This window comes from Hibiscus syriacus, unplaced genomic scaffold (assembly GCF_006381635.1).
Source record: "Hibiscus syriacus cultivar Baekdansim isolate YM2019G1 unplaced genomic scaffold, ASM638163v2 tig00110223_pilon, whole genome shotgun sequence".
In the NCBI taxonomy this organism is placed as follows: domain Eukaryota; kingdom Viridiplantae; phylum Streptophyta; class Magnoliopsida; order Malvales; family Malvaceae; genus Hibiscus; species Hibiscus syriacus.
The window spans coordinates 2,837,961-2,853,940 of NW_024062636.1; the positions used below are offsets into that span (position 1 = coordinate 2,837,961).

Below are 15,980 nucleotides of genomic sequence, written 5' to 3' on the forward strand. Positions count from 1 at the left end.
CTTTATAGAAGGCAATTTTTCATCAAGTGATTTTAACAAAACGTCGTTTTGGGTGTGTTTTAACATTAAAATAGTTGCGTCAAAACGATGTCGTTTTGGTGAGGAGCCACGTCAGCAACATCAAAGCGTGGGGATGCCACGTGATCGTGATGTTAAGTCATTAACGGTAGGGTGTTGTAATTGCAGTGAAACATAAACGTCACTGATAAAATTGACAAAATTGAAATATCAGTAGCATTTTCGAACTCGAGCTTAAATATGAGTGCTATTTGAAATAGTTAACCCTATTTTTTAATATCATATTATAGATATTGAATTTGTATCATATAAACTATTTGATATATTATTGAAAGTTAAGAATTATTTCAATTCTTTTATTTAAGTTTGGATGTATTTGATGAATTAAAAAAATAAAATTATATTAAAAATATATATTTTATTTTAAAAATAAATTGTTATCATATAATTTTTAAAAGAAATCAATTTCTAGAATTTAGGAATTATTCCTAAAATATATTGAAAAAATATATCAAAAATGAAATTTTAGTTATAACTGATGGACCAATTAAAATATTTTTCATTAATTTAGCAGCTACGTCATCCCTTAATAATATTTAATGGTTAGTGTTTATTTTAACAAAATTCAAAATTTAATGTCTATTTTGTAACTTTAAAAAATGTAATAGCAAATAAAACAATTTTAATAAAATTTAATGATTATCTATGAATTTTCTCTATTAAAATATTTTTTTGAACAATTTTTACCCAAGGAGGGGAAAGGAGAAAAAAAGTGTAAGTTGGGAGCTTTTAATCACTCGGTAATTATTGACACTACTAAAGTATTTAGGGATGGGCAAGAACGAACCCGACGGGTTTCGACCTAATCGGTTGTGAAAAAAAATAGGTTCGAGCCGGGTCGGTTGGATTTTTTAAATGTGATGTTCGGGTTGGTTTGGAATTCAAGTTTAGGGTGAAAATACATGTCCCGACCCGACCCAAAAAATAATTTTACCTTATATATTTATGAATAATTACAATAATACCCCTCTATATTTTTTTCAATTAAATCATTATTTTATTAAATAAAATTATTTTATTAAATAAAATAATATTTTATTATTATTTCGGGTCGAGTTTGATCGAATTTGAATTTTATTTCAAAAAATCATTCAAATCAAGTGAAGAATAAAATTTTCAAAACGATTTGGGTTGGCCGAAACCCTACCTATTCTCATCCCTAATAGTATTATAGGATCGTCCTAGATACATATTATAAACAAAATTTACTATTTTACATGTATATGTTAAGAGATACCTTAGGACTATTTGGACTAAGTTCGGCTCTTTATGCCCAGCATACAAGTGCGTAAATGACCCAGCCCAACATAGCAAGTATTAATGGTCTTCGTTGTGGGTTTTTCGTATTTAAGATGAGATTTGATGTTAAGTCTTTAAATTTTGGTCATTTGTTTCGGAAAATAGATTTCAGAAAATAGATTTTGTAAAATGAATTATATTTATTAGAAAACATTTTATGAAAATTATTTTACAGTGTTTAGATGATATTGTGTAATCATTATCCACTTATTGGTAAATATTTAGAAATTATTTATTATAAAATCAAATCAAATAAATAATATTATTTATTAACAAAATATTATTATTATTTTAAAATATTAGAATAATTTATTTAATATTATTTATGTCAATATTATTAGTAAAATATTATATCTAGAATTGTATAAAAAAATTAAGATTATTATATTTTATTAGAATAAAATTATTATAAATTATATTAATTATTTATTAAAATAAGAATAATATATTATTAATTATAATAATTACTTATTAAAACAATAATATTATTTAATGTTAAAAATTATAATATTAAAAATAAGAATATTATATTATGTTATATTTTAAGGAGTATATTTTAAATATTCAATAATATTATTTTTATAAAATTAATAAATAAAATTAATTTTATTAATAATTTATTATATATTATTAAATAAAAATATAATATGATATATTATAATAATACAAGTATAACAATAGAAGTGTTATATTATATTATTAAAATCATCCATAAATATAATTTAATAATTAATATATTTATTAAAATGATACTAAATAATTTATTAATATTAAATATATAAAATAATAATATTTTGGATGTTTATTATTTGATGTGAAAAGTTCTTAAAATGACTTACGGAAAATCAGATCGTAAGTCATTTTTCAGAAAATGCAAAAAGAAATTCAGTTGAACAGAAAAATGAATTACATTGACAATTTGTTTTTCGTCAATAAAACACTAGAAAATGAGGAAAATAGTTTCCAAAAATCAATTACAATGAAACAAACAGGCCCTTAATAAGTATTTTGAACTATAAATCGTAGTATTTATCAAGTTCAGAATGTGTTTTAAATTAATAAAAATATTTTTAATTTTTTAAAATATCAAAAAGATAAAATTTAAAATTTAAAATTATATATAGATATTAAAAAAATAATATCTTATTAACTATTTAGAATTTGGATCGAATAATCAAAAAATTATATATAAATAAATAATTCAGTTGTTTTATATAATTCAATTGTTGGTAGGGTTTAGGATCATTTGTGTCTAGTAAATGGGTTACACAAGGTGGTAAGCTAGCTTCATCATAAGTATCCCTACGGCTTCATGGCCTTCATGCCTAGTTAGTCATATATAAATTAGAATCTATTTATATAATATAATTTTTTAATTTATACATATTTAATTTTATCTATAAAAATTAATATTAATTATCTATTTTTACTCATTTAACCATCTTTAATTTATATAATATTAAAAAATATATTATATAATTAAATCATACCCTCATATATATATATATATATATATATATAATATAAATATACCCTCTTTCATCTCCCACTAATATAGAGTCTAGCATCTTTCACACAAAACAAAAAGGGAAACTCAATCAATCATCTAATGTCAGCTCGCCTATAAATGACTATTTTTGGGATGAATTAAGATTTAGTATATATTATAACATCAACAACAACAATAACAAACATGGCTTGAATTCTCTCATAAGCCTTATATATTTGATATTAAATAGGTTTAAATGAAAAATAAGTATTTAGACTATGATTTTTGTTTATTCTATAAATATTAAGTTTTATTTTGTTAACATATGTATTTAACGTTTTCAAAATCGTAGACCAAAAAAAACGATTAACGGTGGAGAGCGAATTCACTATAGTATAAAAATTGTACAAAAAAATTATTATATTAAATCATCAATTAAGAAAAACGGAATGATCGTTCTCTTTCAAAGTAATTCTTCACCAAACGGAATGAAATATAATTTTTTTGGATTAAATCAAATAAATTTTGAAGTATACTTTGTAGGCTTATATAATAAATAAATACATAAACTATATCATTTTTTCTTTCAAATACCTAAAATTTTTTGTCAAATTAAGTACTTAAAGTTTAAATCTATAAATATTTTAAAGTTAAAAGTAATGTATGTTAAAAAACACATAAACCAATAAAAAAGTGAAGAAGGGCATATTAAGTAATTATTTACTTAAAAATTAAAGAAAAATAAATTAAATGTAAAAAGTATAACTCACCCTCTATTAAAACCAAAAAAAGGTGTAACAGACTCCCATTTACCTCGCTTTTTTCTTAGAATTTTTAAATCCTAGCTCTCTTGAATTTTTAAAATTACAAAAAATTAAATTTCAAATACATTTTTAAACCCTAATTTCTTTTAACTGACGTTACTTTTAAATTTAAAATATTCACAGATTAAAACTTTAGGTACATATTTTAATCAAAAAGAACTTTAGATATCTAAACAAGGTGATATATTTTAAATATTTATTTGTGGTATAAGTCTAAATTTTAATAATATCATATTATAAGAAATTATAATGACAATTTTGTAATTTAAAGTAAGGTTGGTTTTCGAATAATAGTTTAGTTAAATTGATAATAAATGCGAGGAACACTATGGCGAGTGAATGATGAGAAAAGCTTAGCTGAAAAAGGATATTTGTCGATTCAACTAAGGCCATATACTTTTTGGACATAATTAATGTTAGAAGGTCACTTCATTTTAGGGTAACCCCACTGGTTGAGCATTTCAATGTCTTCAAAGATTCAGTGGCTGCCATTTACGTATCTTTTTAAAGCCACAAAATGTTCCATTACCAATTTCAATCTCTCAGTCAATTAATTTCTGAATTTTCATGGATAGAATCATTGAACGATCTAGTATGAAACGAAACATTATTTTTTTTAAAAAGATTCAAATTTAAATTGTTGTATTTATAAAATTTGTGAACGTTATTCATAATTAAATTTTTTTTTAAAAATATAGTCTTATAATCAATAACTGTAAAAAGATTTTTAGTAATGTAAGTCAGATTATTTTCGGTAATCATTAGTTTTCAAAAAGAAATAATCGGTGTATATTTATATACAAAACTGAAACTGGTTCGAGTAGTCTCAGTTTATACCCTCGGTGCTTGATTTCAGAATCATCTTTATTGATGGTGCAATTACCTGAAAGCTGCAGTCCTTAGCCCTACAAGCTCCCTTCCAACCGAGCCTTACCATCAATCAAACCAGCTTAGTTCCTTTTCATATTCTTACTTTTTCCCCGAATACAAGTCATAAATGGGACCCGTAGCAACAACCAAATTATCACTAATTATTTCCCCTTTATGCATATGTTGTGATAATCACCCATTATCTTGATTTAACCCCATTAACGCACCTTTCTAGCTCTTAAATAGTGACCTTTGTTGATGATAAATGTATATTTGGTTACAGTGAAATCCCGATGCAAAAGCTATCTAATTAATATTTCGTACTTTCTTTTATAGTGAGGTAACATCGCCTCAGTACGCTGATTTTGCCTGGTAATTGATTAGACTCTAAATTGCAAAGATTGTGAAGTCCTTACCCAAATATCATCAAAAATAAAAATTAATATTAAAAATAATATATTTTTCATATATTTTTTTAATTGGCGTTTTATTGTCACATAAGATAAAGACACGTTAAGTGAAAAATTCTTTTGAAAGCATGCCTTGTAAGACATATCTTTTGCATTCGTAGTATTAACATAGATTGGGCTAAAATAGAAGAAAAGAAAAAAAATGTAACACCCTCAGACCGATGCGGGTGACCCGATCCGATCTAATGTGTCACATTAGGGCCACCGGAGCGACCCACAAAAAAAATCCAGGAGTTTTTTTAAAAATTTTGTTAAAACAAGTAAAATCATAAAACAATTTATAAATAAAAATAAAAGTTCCAGACTCATATATAAAAATATAATACAACCTATATGCCCCCTAATCACATGTATTGCACTCCTTAAGCAACACCGGTAGAACTCCTTTACTGATGTCGATAGTTGCACTGGTTCGATTTTTTTAATCTAAAATGGTGAGTAAAGAGTGAGCTTTGGGAAGCTCAGTAATACATAACTACCAAATGATGCTGAAGGACATGCAGATAAATAGAAAAACATAAATTTTTCTTATTGATTCAGAGGTCTACAGGTTTTCGAGATGAGCTGAGGTTCCACTGATATTTCTTCAAGTAAAAGACATGAAGATTTCAGTTCAGATGACCAAGTTTAGAAGATCAAAATAGGATACCTAGTGTGTTCCCACAAAACAGAGAAATGTATACAAATCCTTTAAAAACACTAGTAGTTTAAAACATATTTAAAAACCAGAGTAATACCCTCCAACCAAACACCGATATTCAGTTCCCCAGAACTACATCCATAAGGACTTACTCTATACTTATTGGGTATAGGAGCCAACCTAAGGGAGTATCTTAGGGCCTGAGAGCCTACACAAAGAATTTTCTCAGGGCCTCAAAGCCTACCCAAGGGTCATCTTAGGTCCGTAAGGAATTACCAGCTAATCAGTGTTGAACCTATATAAGGAATTACCAGTCGATCGGGCTGAACCTATATAAGGAATTACCAGCTTGATCAGAGTTGAACCTCCATACTTCAGAAGCATACCCATACAGTATCCAATAGAAATTAGATTGAGCATTGACTTTAATATCAAAGTCATGATTTAGTAAAATATCGTAAGAGTGACAATGAAGTTATTTATATCACATAATTTCCCTCCACCCATACACCATGTACAATCCATGATTTACCCAAGGGGGTGCCTTGGGACCTTAAATCCTACCCAAGGTCTTCTTAGGTCCGTAAGGAATTACCAACTTGATCAGAGCTGAACCTTCATACTCCAGCATACCCAGATAATGTCCCAATAAAACAGTTCAAGTAGTAACCAGTAGATCCCATGATCCATAAATCAGGAACGATTATATTTTCCAGTGAAAACATGTCATCAAAAGAACACATATCATGTAGCCATAGTTCATAAGCCATCAACCAGTAAATCATAAATTTTGGTGAAACATATTTCAAAATAGATAAAACAGTCATGTAGAACATAGGGAACACACTAAAGGATCCACATATTTTCCAGAGACAAATGGTAGTTATCAGGAATGAAAAACATGAAACTTATGTAATTTGATCAGTTTCCAAGGACGAGGTCCTATTAAAAAATGATCGACTATTAACGAATCTAAGCATACATTTAAAATTGATACTTCAGGATCTCTTTATGATTCAGGTGCATCAGGAAGGTCTTCAGGAACCTTTATATCAGTATAATTCAATATTCAGATTTACTAAGAGTGGTTCCATTATTCAAGCCAACAGGGCATTTTAGACATTACGATTCCTGAAAAATTATCAATAAATTTATTAAATAATAATATGATGGTGATTTATCATATCCGTTCTCAAAGAGACAAATGGGTATTTAAGTGGTATTTAATAACTTCCCAAATTGTAATAGTATTGGGGATGATCGACCTACTAGTTCGTACTCTAAAAAAACTCAGGGGCGTTATAACATTTAAAGCTTCACCGTTATCTTGAGAAGTTATCCAAGTCATGAGGGTATTTAGATCATTCTGGTATTTGAATTATATTTATTCATTCCAGATTTTAAGACATTAAATCATTTTAGGCTTAGGGGTATTTTATATTATTTCACACTTCAATGGGCATTTTGGTTATTTGAATATTAGAGGTTATTTAGTTGTTCCGCAACTCGAGGACATTCCGGTAATTCTGATTAATCCACATAGGTACCTTTTGGTAATTATGTCAGATATGCCCTTACAAGGTTATTTTTCACTTTTAGGGGTAATTTGGGTCTTTTGTAGTGCAAGGGCATTTTTCTAATTTTACTCTATATGGTTAAATCATTTTAGGCTTAGGGGTATTTTAAATTATTTCACACTTCAATGGGCATTTTGGTTATTTGAATATTAGAGGTTATTTAGTTGTTCCGCAACTCGAGGACATTCCGGTAATTCTGATTAATCCAAACATAGGTACCTTTTTGGTAATTATGTCAGATATGCCCTTACAAGGTTATTTTTCACTTTTAGGGGTAATTTGGGTCTTTTGTAGTGCAAGGGCATTTTTCTAATTTTACTCTATATGGTTATTTTTTTCATTTTGGGCTTGAAATAATACTTAATAATTTAATGATAATTTGTCCTATTCAAGATTTATATTGAATTATCATGGTTCTGGGTCAAATAAGGTTGAACAGATATCAACACCGCGATACTCACTAATCATTCGGACTGATATCATTCCAAAGATTCATTTATGAATATTGATTACACTAGTTAAACTAGACACCATCATGACACCATTAGAAATAATCATGAGGAGACGAACATTTATTTCAATGATATTATGTATTTCTGTATTACAATTGTATATAGTCAACGATCTTGGGCCTTGTTAGAAGACCTTTAGAGGTAGTTCAATCCTTAGGTTAAATTGCTTACAGGGTTTATCCTCATTCATTTATTCTAAGTCGTTTTATCCTCATTCATTTATTCTAAGTCGTTTCGACTATCATGGGTAAATCGTGTCATATTTGTGTTCGAAAGGCATCTTCGACATTTTATCAAGATCAATATAGGTTTAGAATAACTAATATTTATCCCAAGCCTAAAACATATTTATTTATGTATTAATCAATACCTAACTTGTACCATACAACATGCAATGGATAGTAAAGTATTACATCAATTTACGAGCCTTATCAATTTACCATTAAAACTCCATTCGATCACCCTCGAACTTTAATTCCACGTCCCATAATGTCTCGGATACATAGCAAACAAATTTACGCCAGAAACTAAGCTTAATCGAAAAACCAATTTCAATCTGAAGATAAAACACTGAAAATGGCTTATTGAGTGTGAATTTGGTAAAATGGACATCAAAATCGGACTCAAGACATCGAAAAACATAAAATATGACTTTTCAAAAAATTTAACTTTTTGGGTCAAAGTCAACGGTCAACTCTCTGGTCAAAGTTAACAGGTTGACTCGTTTCGGGTCAAACAGACCCGGTTCAAATCGGGTTGGCCTGTTCAGGCTGGTCCAGACCATTCTAAAAGAAACTAGAGTTAAGAGACATAGCCCACGCACGTACGGCGGCGCTTGACAACGAAGACAGGCTTATGACGGTCGATAGATCACTCCACAAGCAGCTAAACACCATTTTTCAAGCCATAATTAACTCAGCATCAGCCAAAATCCATCAGAAATAAAATAAAAGGGCCGAAAAGCTTACCCACACTGGCGATTGGCAAAAACGACGACGATGGGTGATGAACCCGACTGGGTTTTGGTCGCACGGAGATAGGGAACTTGATGGGAAGGGCGGTGAGACGAGACGGTGGTCGGATCGGCCGAAATTTGCAATAAACCAAGGTGTGACCCAAGTTTCTCCGACGATCTTCGAACGGCTACCCACGGCCTGAGATAACATATTCACTAGAATGGGTGATGACATGTACCGCTAGTCAGAAGAGAGAGAGTCGACGAAGGAGAGCATGAACGATTTCTCCTTTATTCTCCATGAATGACAGTCGATCTAGGTACACCAGGGGTCGGGGTTAGTTCGCGGGACGCCACTAATTTTGCTGATGACGTGGGTGGTCGCTATATATGGTCGGAGGGTAATAATCAACGGTGAGGGTTGTTGTTGGGGAAAATGAGTTCGGGGATTAGAGTTGGTTTGCTCGCTGAGGGGTTTATTTTCTACTAACAAAAAATGGTTTAATTTAGGGTTAGTCCCTAAACTTTGCACAGGTTCCAAAACCGAGCTACAACTTTTAAAAAATTACAATTTGGTCCTTAACTTTCTTTTAATTAAATTTTGGGGTGTTACGAAAGAGAAGTAAAAAATATTCAAAATTTATATGAACTTTGTATAAAAATATTAAATGCACACAATGCTTGTCAAAAATATGTAATTATATGAGCACGAGTATAGGTCGAACGACAGCAACAACTCATATTAATTAACCTTATTTTCAATCACTTAATATGTATATGTTTAAAAAACTATATTTAAACATTTAAAAAACTCACATTTACATAATATGAGATTTAAGAAGTTATGACCGAACATGTTAACTTTGAATTGTCAAAGACATATCCTAAACTTAAAGAGACTGGTGTCAATATGACGTTAAAGATAATTTTTTATAGTGGGATATTGAGTATTTCAAAAGACAATAATTGACAGAGTTTAGGACCTAGTCTGATTAAGTTCAAGACATGTTTTTGAGAACTTAAAATCAATATATTTGGTCATGAGCTTCTTAAATCCCACATTGTTTAAATATGAGAATTTTTAAATGTTTAAATAATCTTTTAAATATGCATTTATTAAGTGATTGAAGATAATTTTAATACATATGTGTTGTTCAACTTAAGTTTGTGTTTGTGTTTGTGTAAGTATTTGTCTTAAACACACTATGTGCCTTTAATTTGTTTTGACAAAAATCTTATATATTTTTAATATTTTTACTCTCTTTCCCTTTTTCTTTAATTTTAGCATAACTTTTAAAATTTTGATCGATTTATGTCACATAAACAAAATTTTTGAAAGTATTTTCCACGTAATACATTGTTGTCTTACGTAATAAAAAAGAATATCAATCTAAGAAATAATCTAAAATGAGTATTCAATTTTTTTATATTACAGTAAAATAGCCCCCAGATGCCTCAACAGTAGTCCAACAGCAAATGGGACCAAGGTTAACCACGTATTAAAGTAATGATAGGTGGGTTAAGCAATCCCAACGTGGATTACCTGTAAACAGTATTGAATTAAGAACCACTAAATCCTCAAAATTATTGTTTATTACTTGTATTGGTTTCAATGGCATCTGCTTGATTTGAACACAACCAACTGATCTCTTCTTTTGCAGAGAAACAGTTATGGAGTTGCAATTATTCTTTTGTAAATAATGACGTTTCTGCAATATAAAATTTAGGGTTGGAGCGGGATAGGGTTTGAATCCATGCTCTCATGATTGAAAAACCTCGCTACCCGGCTTCAAGAAATTATATAGAACATACATCCAGGACTATCTTGGAATCTTTTTTTAATGAATTTTGTTTATGTTAATTTATTTATTTTTAGAAGTGTTTATGTTTGATTCATTCATATAACATTTATTTAAACGGACATAAATAAATATTGTACAAACGATTCACGAACATTTATTGAATGCTTTGTTCATTCACTCCTAACCTCACCTAGAAATTAATCCATTTACATACATACAAGTTAGGTCAAAGATAAGCATCCATAAGATACCCCTTTCGAACACACGGTGACAGTTTTGATGAAAGAGTGGGGGATAATTTATTTGAAATTTTTAAAAATTGTAGAGGGAATTTAAATTTAAAGGTTTCGTTTAATTTTTTTCTAAAAAAATTGGATGATTAACTAAAAATTTTAATAATTCTGAGAGATTTAATGAAAACTTTAAAAAATTCTTATAGGGAATTTAATTAAAAATATTTAAGCTTTTTAAAACATAATGGAAAGTTATAAACATTTTGAGGTACCAAATTAAACATCTTTTAAATTCCAAAGTGTCAAATGTTAGTTTTCCAAAAAAAATTGGCCTCTCAATCTCCATTACCGTCCGCCACTGCTAACACACTTGCATTTTTCAATATTTAGTTTGCTTTATCTTACTATTTATTGCTATTTGCTATGGCCAAGTATATGTCAAAACATGTACATGAATATGACGCATATGTTAAAACATGTATATGAATATGATGCATATGTTAAAACATGCATGCACATGCACATAAACCCAACCATACAACCACAGTCCCGGAAGCACATTATATATTAGGGTTCCATCCCCTTGTTTGAAATTTACTTCACTAAATCTTGCACTTCTCCAGAAACATGAGTAGAGGTTGCAGCTACGGCGGCGGCCAAAGTTCCTTGGGCTACCTCTTTGGTGCTGATGAGAAGCCAAGTGCACCGACTGAAACGCCACCGATCCAGCCTCCATATGGCATAGATATTACCCCAGACAACCCTCCGTTGCAGAATAAACCATGTTCACAGAAACAGACTGAGAAAAACATCATCAACAACTATCATAGGGCTAAAGGACAGAATTCAGGAAACTTCATCACTGTGAGTTATTACTTTTGTCATGTGTATATATGTATATATATTTTAACCTAATTAGTAAGAGTGTTGTAAAAATTGCAGGATCGTCCGTCAACGAAAGTTAAATCAGTTCCTGGCGGAGATTCCTCTCTGGGTTACCTGTTTGGGGACAAGTGATGCAATAATTCCTTCTTACAAGTATAAGACAAGGAATTGAAGATAACAAGATAAGTGGGTTTCAAATACATCTGTAGTGCTTATGGTAAATAAGGGGTTCAGTTTCCCCATATCAGTGTTGAATTTGCCAGAGTTCCCAGAGTTCAATGTTAATGTATGGTTTTTAGCAGAAGTTCTCAAGTTTCTATATCCATGGGTGTGAATTTGTCATATAAACTTTGATTAATTATTAATGAAGTTTGTGTTTTATATTAAATATCCAAATTTGGATTGTGGGAACTTTTCCCATTTTGGATTGTTCTTTGTGAATAATTTGTTAATGTTAGAACTTGTTTGTGCTCCCTTTTGTGTACTTTTTTTGTTCAAGTGCTTCCACTTCTGATTTCTTGCATTTTAAAACACTGAAGATTTCTGAATTAAAGTTAAAAGCACAATGTTCTTGTTTTTTTTTAATTTGTACATGTTATCACCTAAACAATAATGCAAGAGTAATATTAAAAAAATAAATATTTTAAACAAGAATGTCCTAAACTGTATAAAGTTGTAAGATCAAACACATCCGACATTTATGGTGGAACTTAATTCTAACTAATTTGATGATAAAACTTGAAATTCCTTCTTCATTCCTTGAATGTACCCTAAACAGTCTCATATTTATTTTCTCCCAGATGAAACAAATGAAAGCACTCCAGATTAACTTAAAGATGAAAGTGATTAAGGATTTACCCTTCGAATAAGTACATTTCTATTCAGCTCCTCCTCCCAGACTTCCAGTCAAGTACACTTCTATTCAGATTGCGCACTGCAAGAATAGTTTCCCAAATGTTCCTTGAAAATAAACATTCAGAGAAAAATATTTCAAGTTTTAAACGCAGTACCACATATTATGCAGTGACCATCAACTTCAATTTTCATTTATAGCATGTTTTGATACATAGAAAGGAAACCAAATCAAATTGTGCTAAAGGACTCTTTTAATTTGAATCTCATATCAAATAATTCTAGTACTTTTCAACGACAGAAGCTTCATGCCTCAACATAAACAATTTTCTTAAGCTCAAATTCATGGAATTCTTATTATCCACATGCATGAAACCAACCCCTTTAATAACACATGTGTTGACTCAGCAACCCATGAGGAGCCTTCACTTGTCAGGATATTTTAGCAGTAGCCGCTAAAGAACTATTATCCTTCCAAAACAAATCAAGCACAAAGGTGATTTACTTTTTCACCACAACTTTACGAAGAACAAGTTACATGCACCAATAGTTTGTAATACTAAACAAGATAGAAAGAATGAGATGCAGCCCACCAACATAGCTAAGGTTCTTATTAGATCATTGTCTAAGTGTTGCTTTGATCTTTTCCAAAAGACTTTGACAGTTTTTTTAATTAGTTTCCTTATAATAAGAGGGACTCCTAAATATCTAACAAGAAGATAATTAAGTTTGAAGCTAGCCGGATCGTGGATAATTCTTAATTCACCTGTTATAATTCTGGAAATAAATAATTCACTCTTAATAGCATTGCCTTAACCCTGACAACTCATAAAAATGTACCAAAACTAACTAAATACCAATGATAGGGTTCAAGAACCTTTGCAAAGATTAAGCAGATAATCTGAGACACATGAAACCTAACATTTTACATTCAGGTGAAATTGAAAAATGTTTAACTGTAACCACACAAACATGTTTTCATGGTCATTAGGAAGCGATAATTGTACACTAACATATTTTAGGATGTTCCTAGCATCATTGCCCCACTTGTCTAATGCAATTTGTTTTAGCATCTTCACTACCTTAATCAAACTAGCATTTCCAACTGATTTTTCCTTCTTAAAAATCTTCTCTGATTGCAGTGCATTTTATAACCTATTTAAACTTGTTAGAAAAAATGGTTAATCCGAGATAAAAATAATAATAATAATAAATATTATTATATAATCAAATGAAGCAAAATAAATAAAACTTAAAGTAGAGGCAAGAAATTGGTTTACTCATATTTAGAGAATGAATCGGATGAGTAGAGTATGATAAACCGAAGAATGATTTTTGTTTAGGCCTATATGAACAGTTTCCTTAAGACAAATTCGTCCTCTCCTCGGTGCTTTTAGTAACGTTGGACGTCGGTCTTCCAGGATACAACAACAAAAGATCACAACAATAAGCATAACGTTGTGATCAGTCAAACACAATCTTGCCTTTCTCTATTACCGGAAAGAACGAATTTGAAAGGAATTTTCTAAGTGATTTCCTAATTCATTTTTGTGAATTGTGTCTCAAAGTTGTTTTTAAGATTGTGCCTCAACTAACCTATATATAGGGGAGAGGAAATTAATCAAAAGGTTATGACCTTTTGATGAAGAGATTTGTTGAAAAGCTAATATGTATAATTGAATTGATGTAATTTTATACCAAATAATAAGTCTGTTCACCAAGTGACATAACTTATTACTAAAAGACATCAATTTTATTCAATTATTTATTAATTTTTTCAACAATTCCCACAAGAATGAAATTGATGATTTCAACCACTGACTCGATATGGTGATAGATTTTACGTTTGATATTTGCATAGGATAGGTAGGCGTTCCCCTTTGAACCTTCCCTTGTGAAAATATGTTTACCTTACTGGTTGTCCAGTAGACGCAATGTCTTTGAACTGTCCTGTCGTTGGTGTAAACGATGACATACCTCACACAATTATCTTACTGACAAGAATTTGGTTCTCATGGTTATGTCCATATAGCCGTGGACATCTCCTGGTTCTGCAAGAGTTTAGAGAACTATGCCCCAATAGTCTCTTTGAAGCGGCTCCACTTCACTCTCACATAGGTGACTTATGTTGTTTGGCTCATCGAAACACATAGTGGTCATTAAAAGCATTGCTTAACCTTTTCCACATTTTAGTCACTGTTTTTATCATAGGAATGGACTTGGGGATAAAAACCCCCACACTGACCTCACAAGGTCTATGCAAGTGGGTTGTCCTATTGAACTTAGATCTTGGGATCTCCAATCAACTAAGTTGGGTTTTCCTCCACATAGCGCCTTAAATATTAATGGGCTTTAATCACATTCCTTTCGATGTTTGTCAACTTGATCTAGCGGATCCACAATATTATCTTTTGATCTTACAAAATCAATATAGATAACTCTAGTTGAGATCAATTGTTTAATGATATTATGTCGACGACGTATGTGTTCGACTTACCATTATAATTATACAAGGCACCCCCACACTTTGATGTAGTTGTAGGAAAGTTTTCTACATTTTCATAACTCATATGTTGTCTCGCCTATTTTCTTGTAAGTTACCTTATTTAAGGTAATTTGCTAATAAAATAGCTTCTTCCGCATGTTCTATGACAACTCAGAACATGACCAAATGTCATTCATAATTCTTTAGAATCTTATGGATACTATACACTTCATATGGTGTATCTGACAATCCATTTAAGATGTAATTCCGACATAGAAATTTAGAATGCTTTCAAGCTTTAATGACAACAATGTCTATCTCATCCTCTCTATGAATAGGAGGATCATCCTATATTTGACCATATTCAAGATGCTTAAATATAACATCTTCTGTCGCTATGTCTTGAAATTCTATCTATGAATTTCACATGCTTCTTGTTGTGGATCACAACCACTGACATCGTTGAATTTTATTCAAAGTATGAATAGGAATCAACATTTCAAATCACGAGTTAGGTGAATCGGTGGGGTTACCATTGTTTCGTTTAAAACATGTAACCAAAATTTGTAAATATTTCAACAATAAATTGAAAGTTAATTCAATTTATTTTACTATTTGTTTATGTTGAACAACAAAATTTAATTAGAAATTAAAATTCTAAAACAAAATTTGTAACAATGTTGTTACCTCCAAATGATTTTTGTTATCAACAGTAAATCAAATAAATTTGTTGAACAATAGGATTAAAATCCTGAAACATAATTATAGGCCCGATTTTTGTTCACATACATATAATAATTTTGTTCGGTACCTTATTTATCGCAATGAATTTTAGTCAAAACTAAAATCCAACAATTGAGTAATTTCTGTTAAATGGCGGGAATTTAGTAAAACTAAAACCCAAAAAAAATGTACAATCAACACTATTTTGTTGAATTCGTTAAATGTCAGGATTTAAAACTAAAATCCGAAACAAAACTAACTTCTGTTGGACAACGTGATTAAAACC

At 30.1% G+C, this 15,980-nt stretch overlaps 1 protein-coding gene across 1 annotated transcript; it reads left to right on the forward strand.

Moving 5' to 3' along the window:
• Window positions 1-11,336: 11,336 nt before the first annotated feature.
• LOC120114333 (protein SPIRAL1-like 5) lies at window positions 11,337-11,884 on the forward strand. Its single transcript, XM_039135280.1, has 2 exons — window positions 11,337-11,613; window positions 11,692-11,884. The coding sequence occupies exons 1-2, from the start codon at window positions 11,377-11,379 to the stop codon at window positions 11,764-11,766; spliced, it is 312 nt and encodes a 103-aa protein (XP_038991211.1). The 5' UTR covers window positions 11,337-11,376; the 3' UTR covers window positions 11,767-11,884.
• Window positions 11,885-15,980: the final 4,096 nt, after the last annotated feature.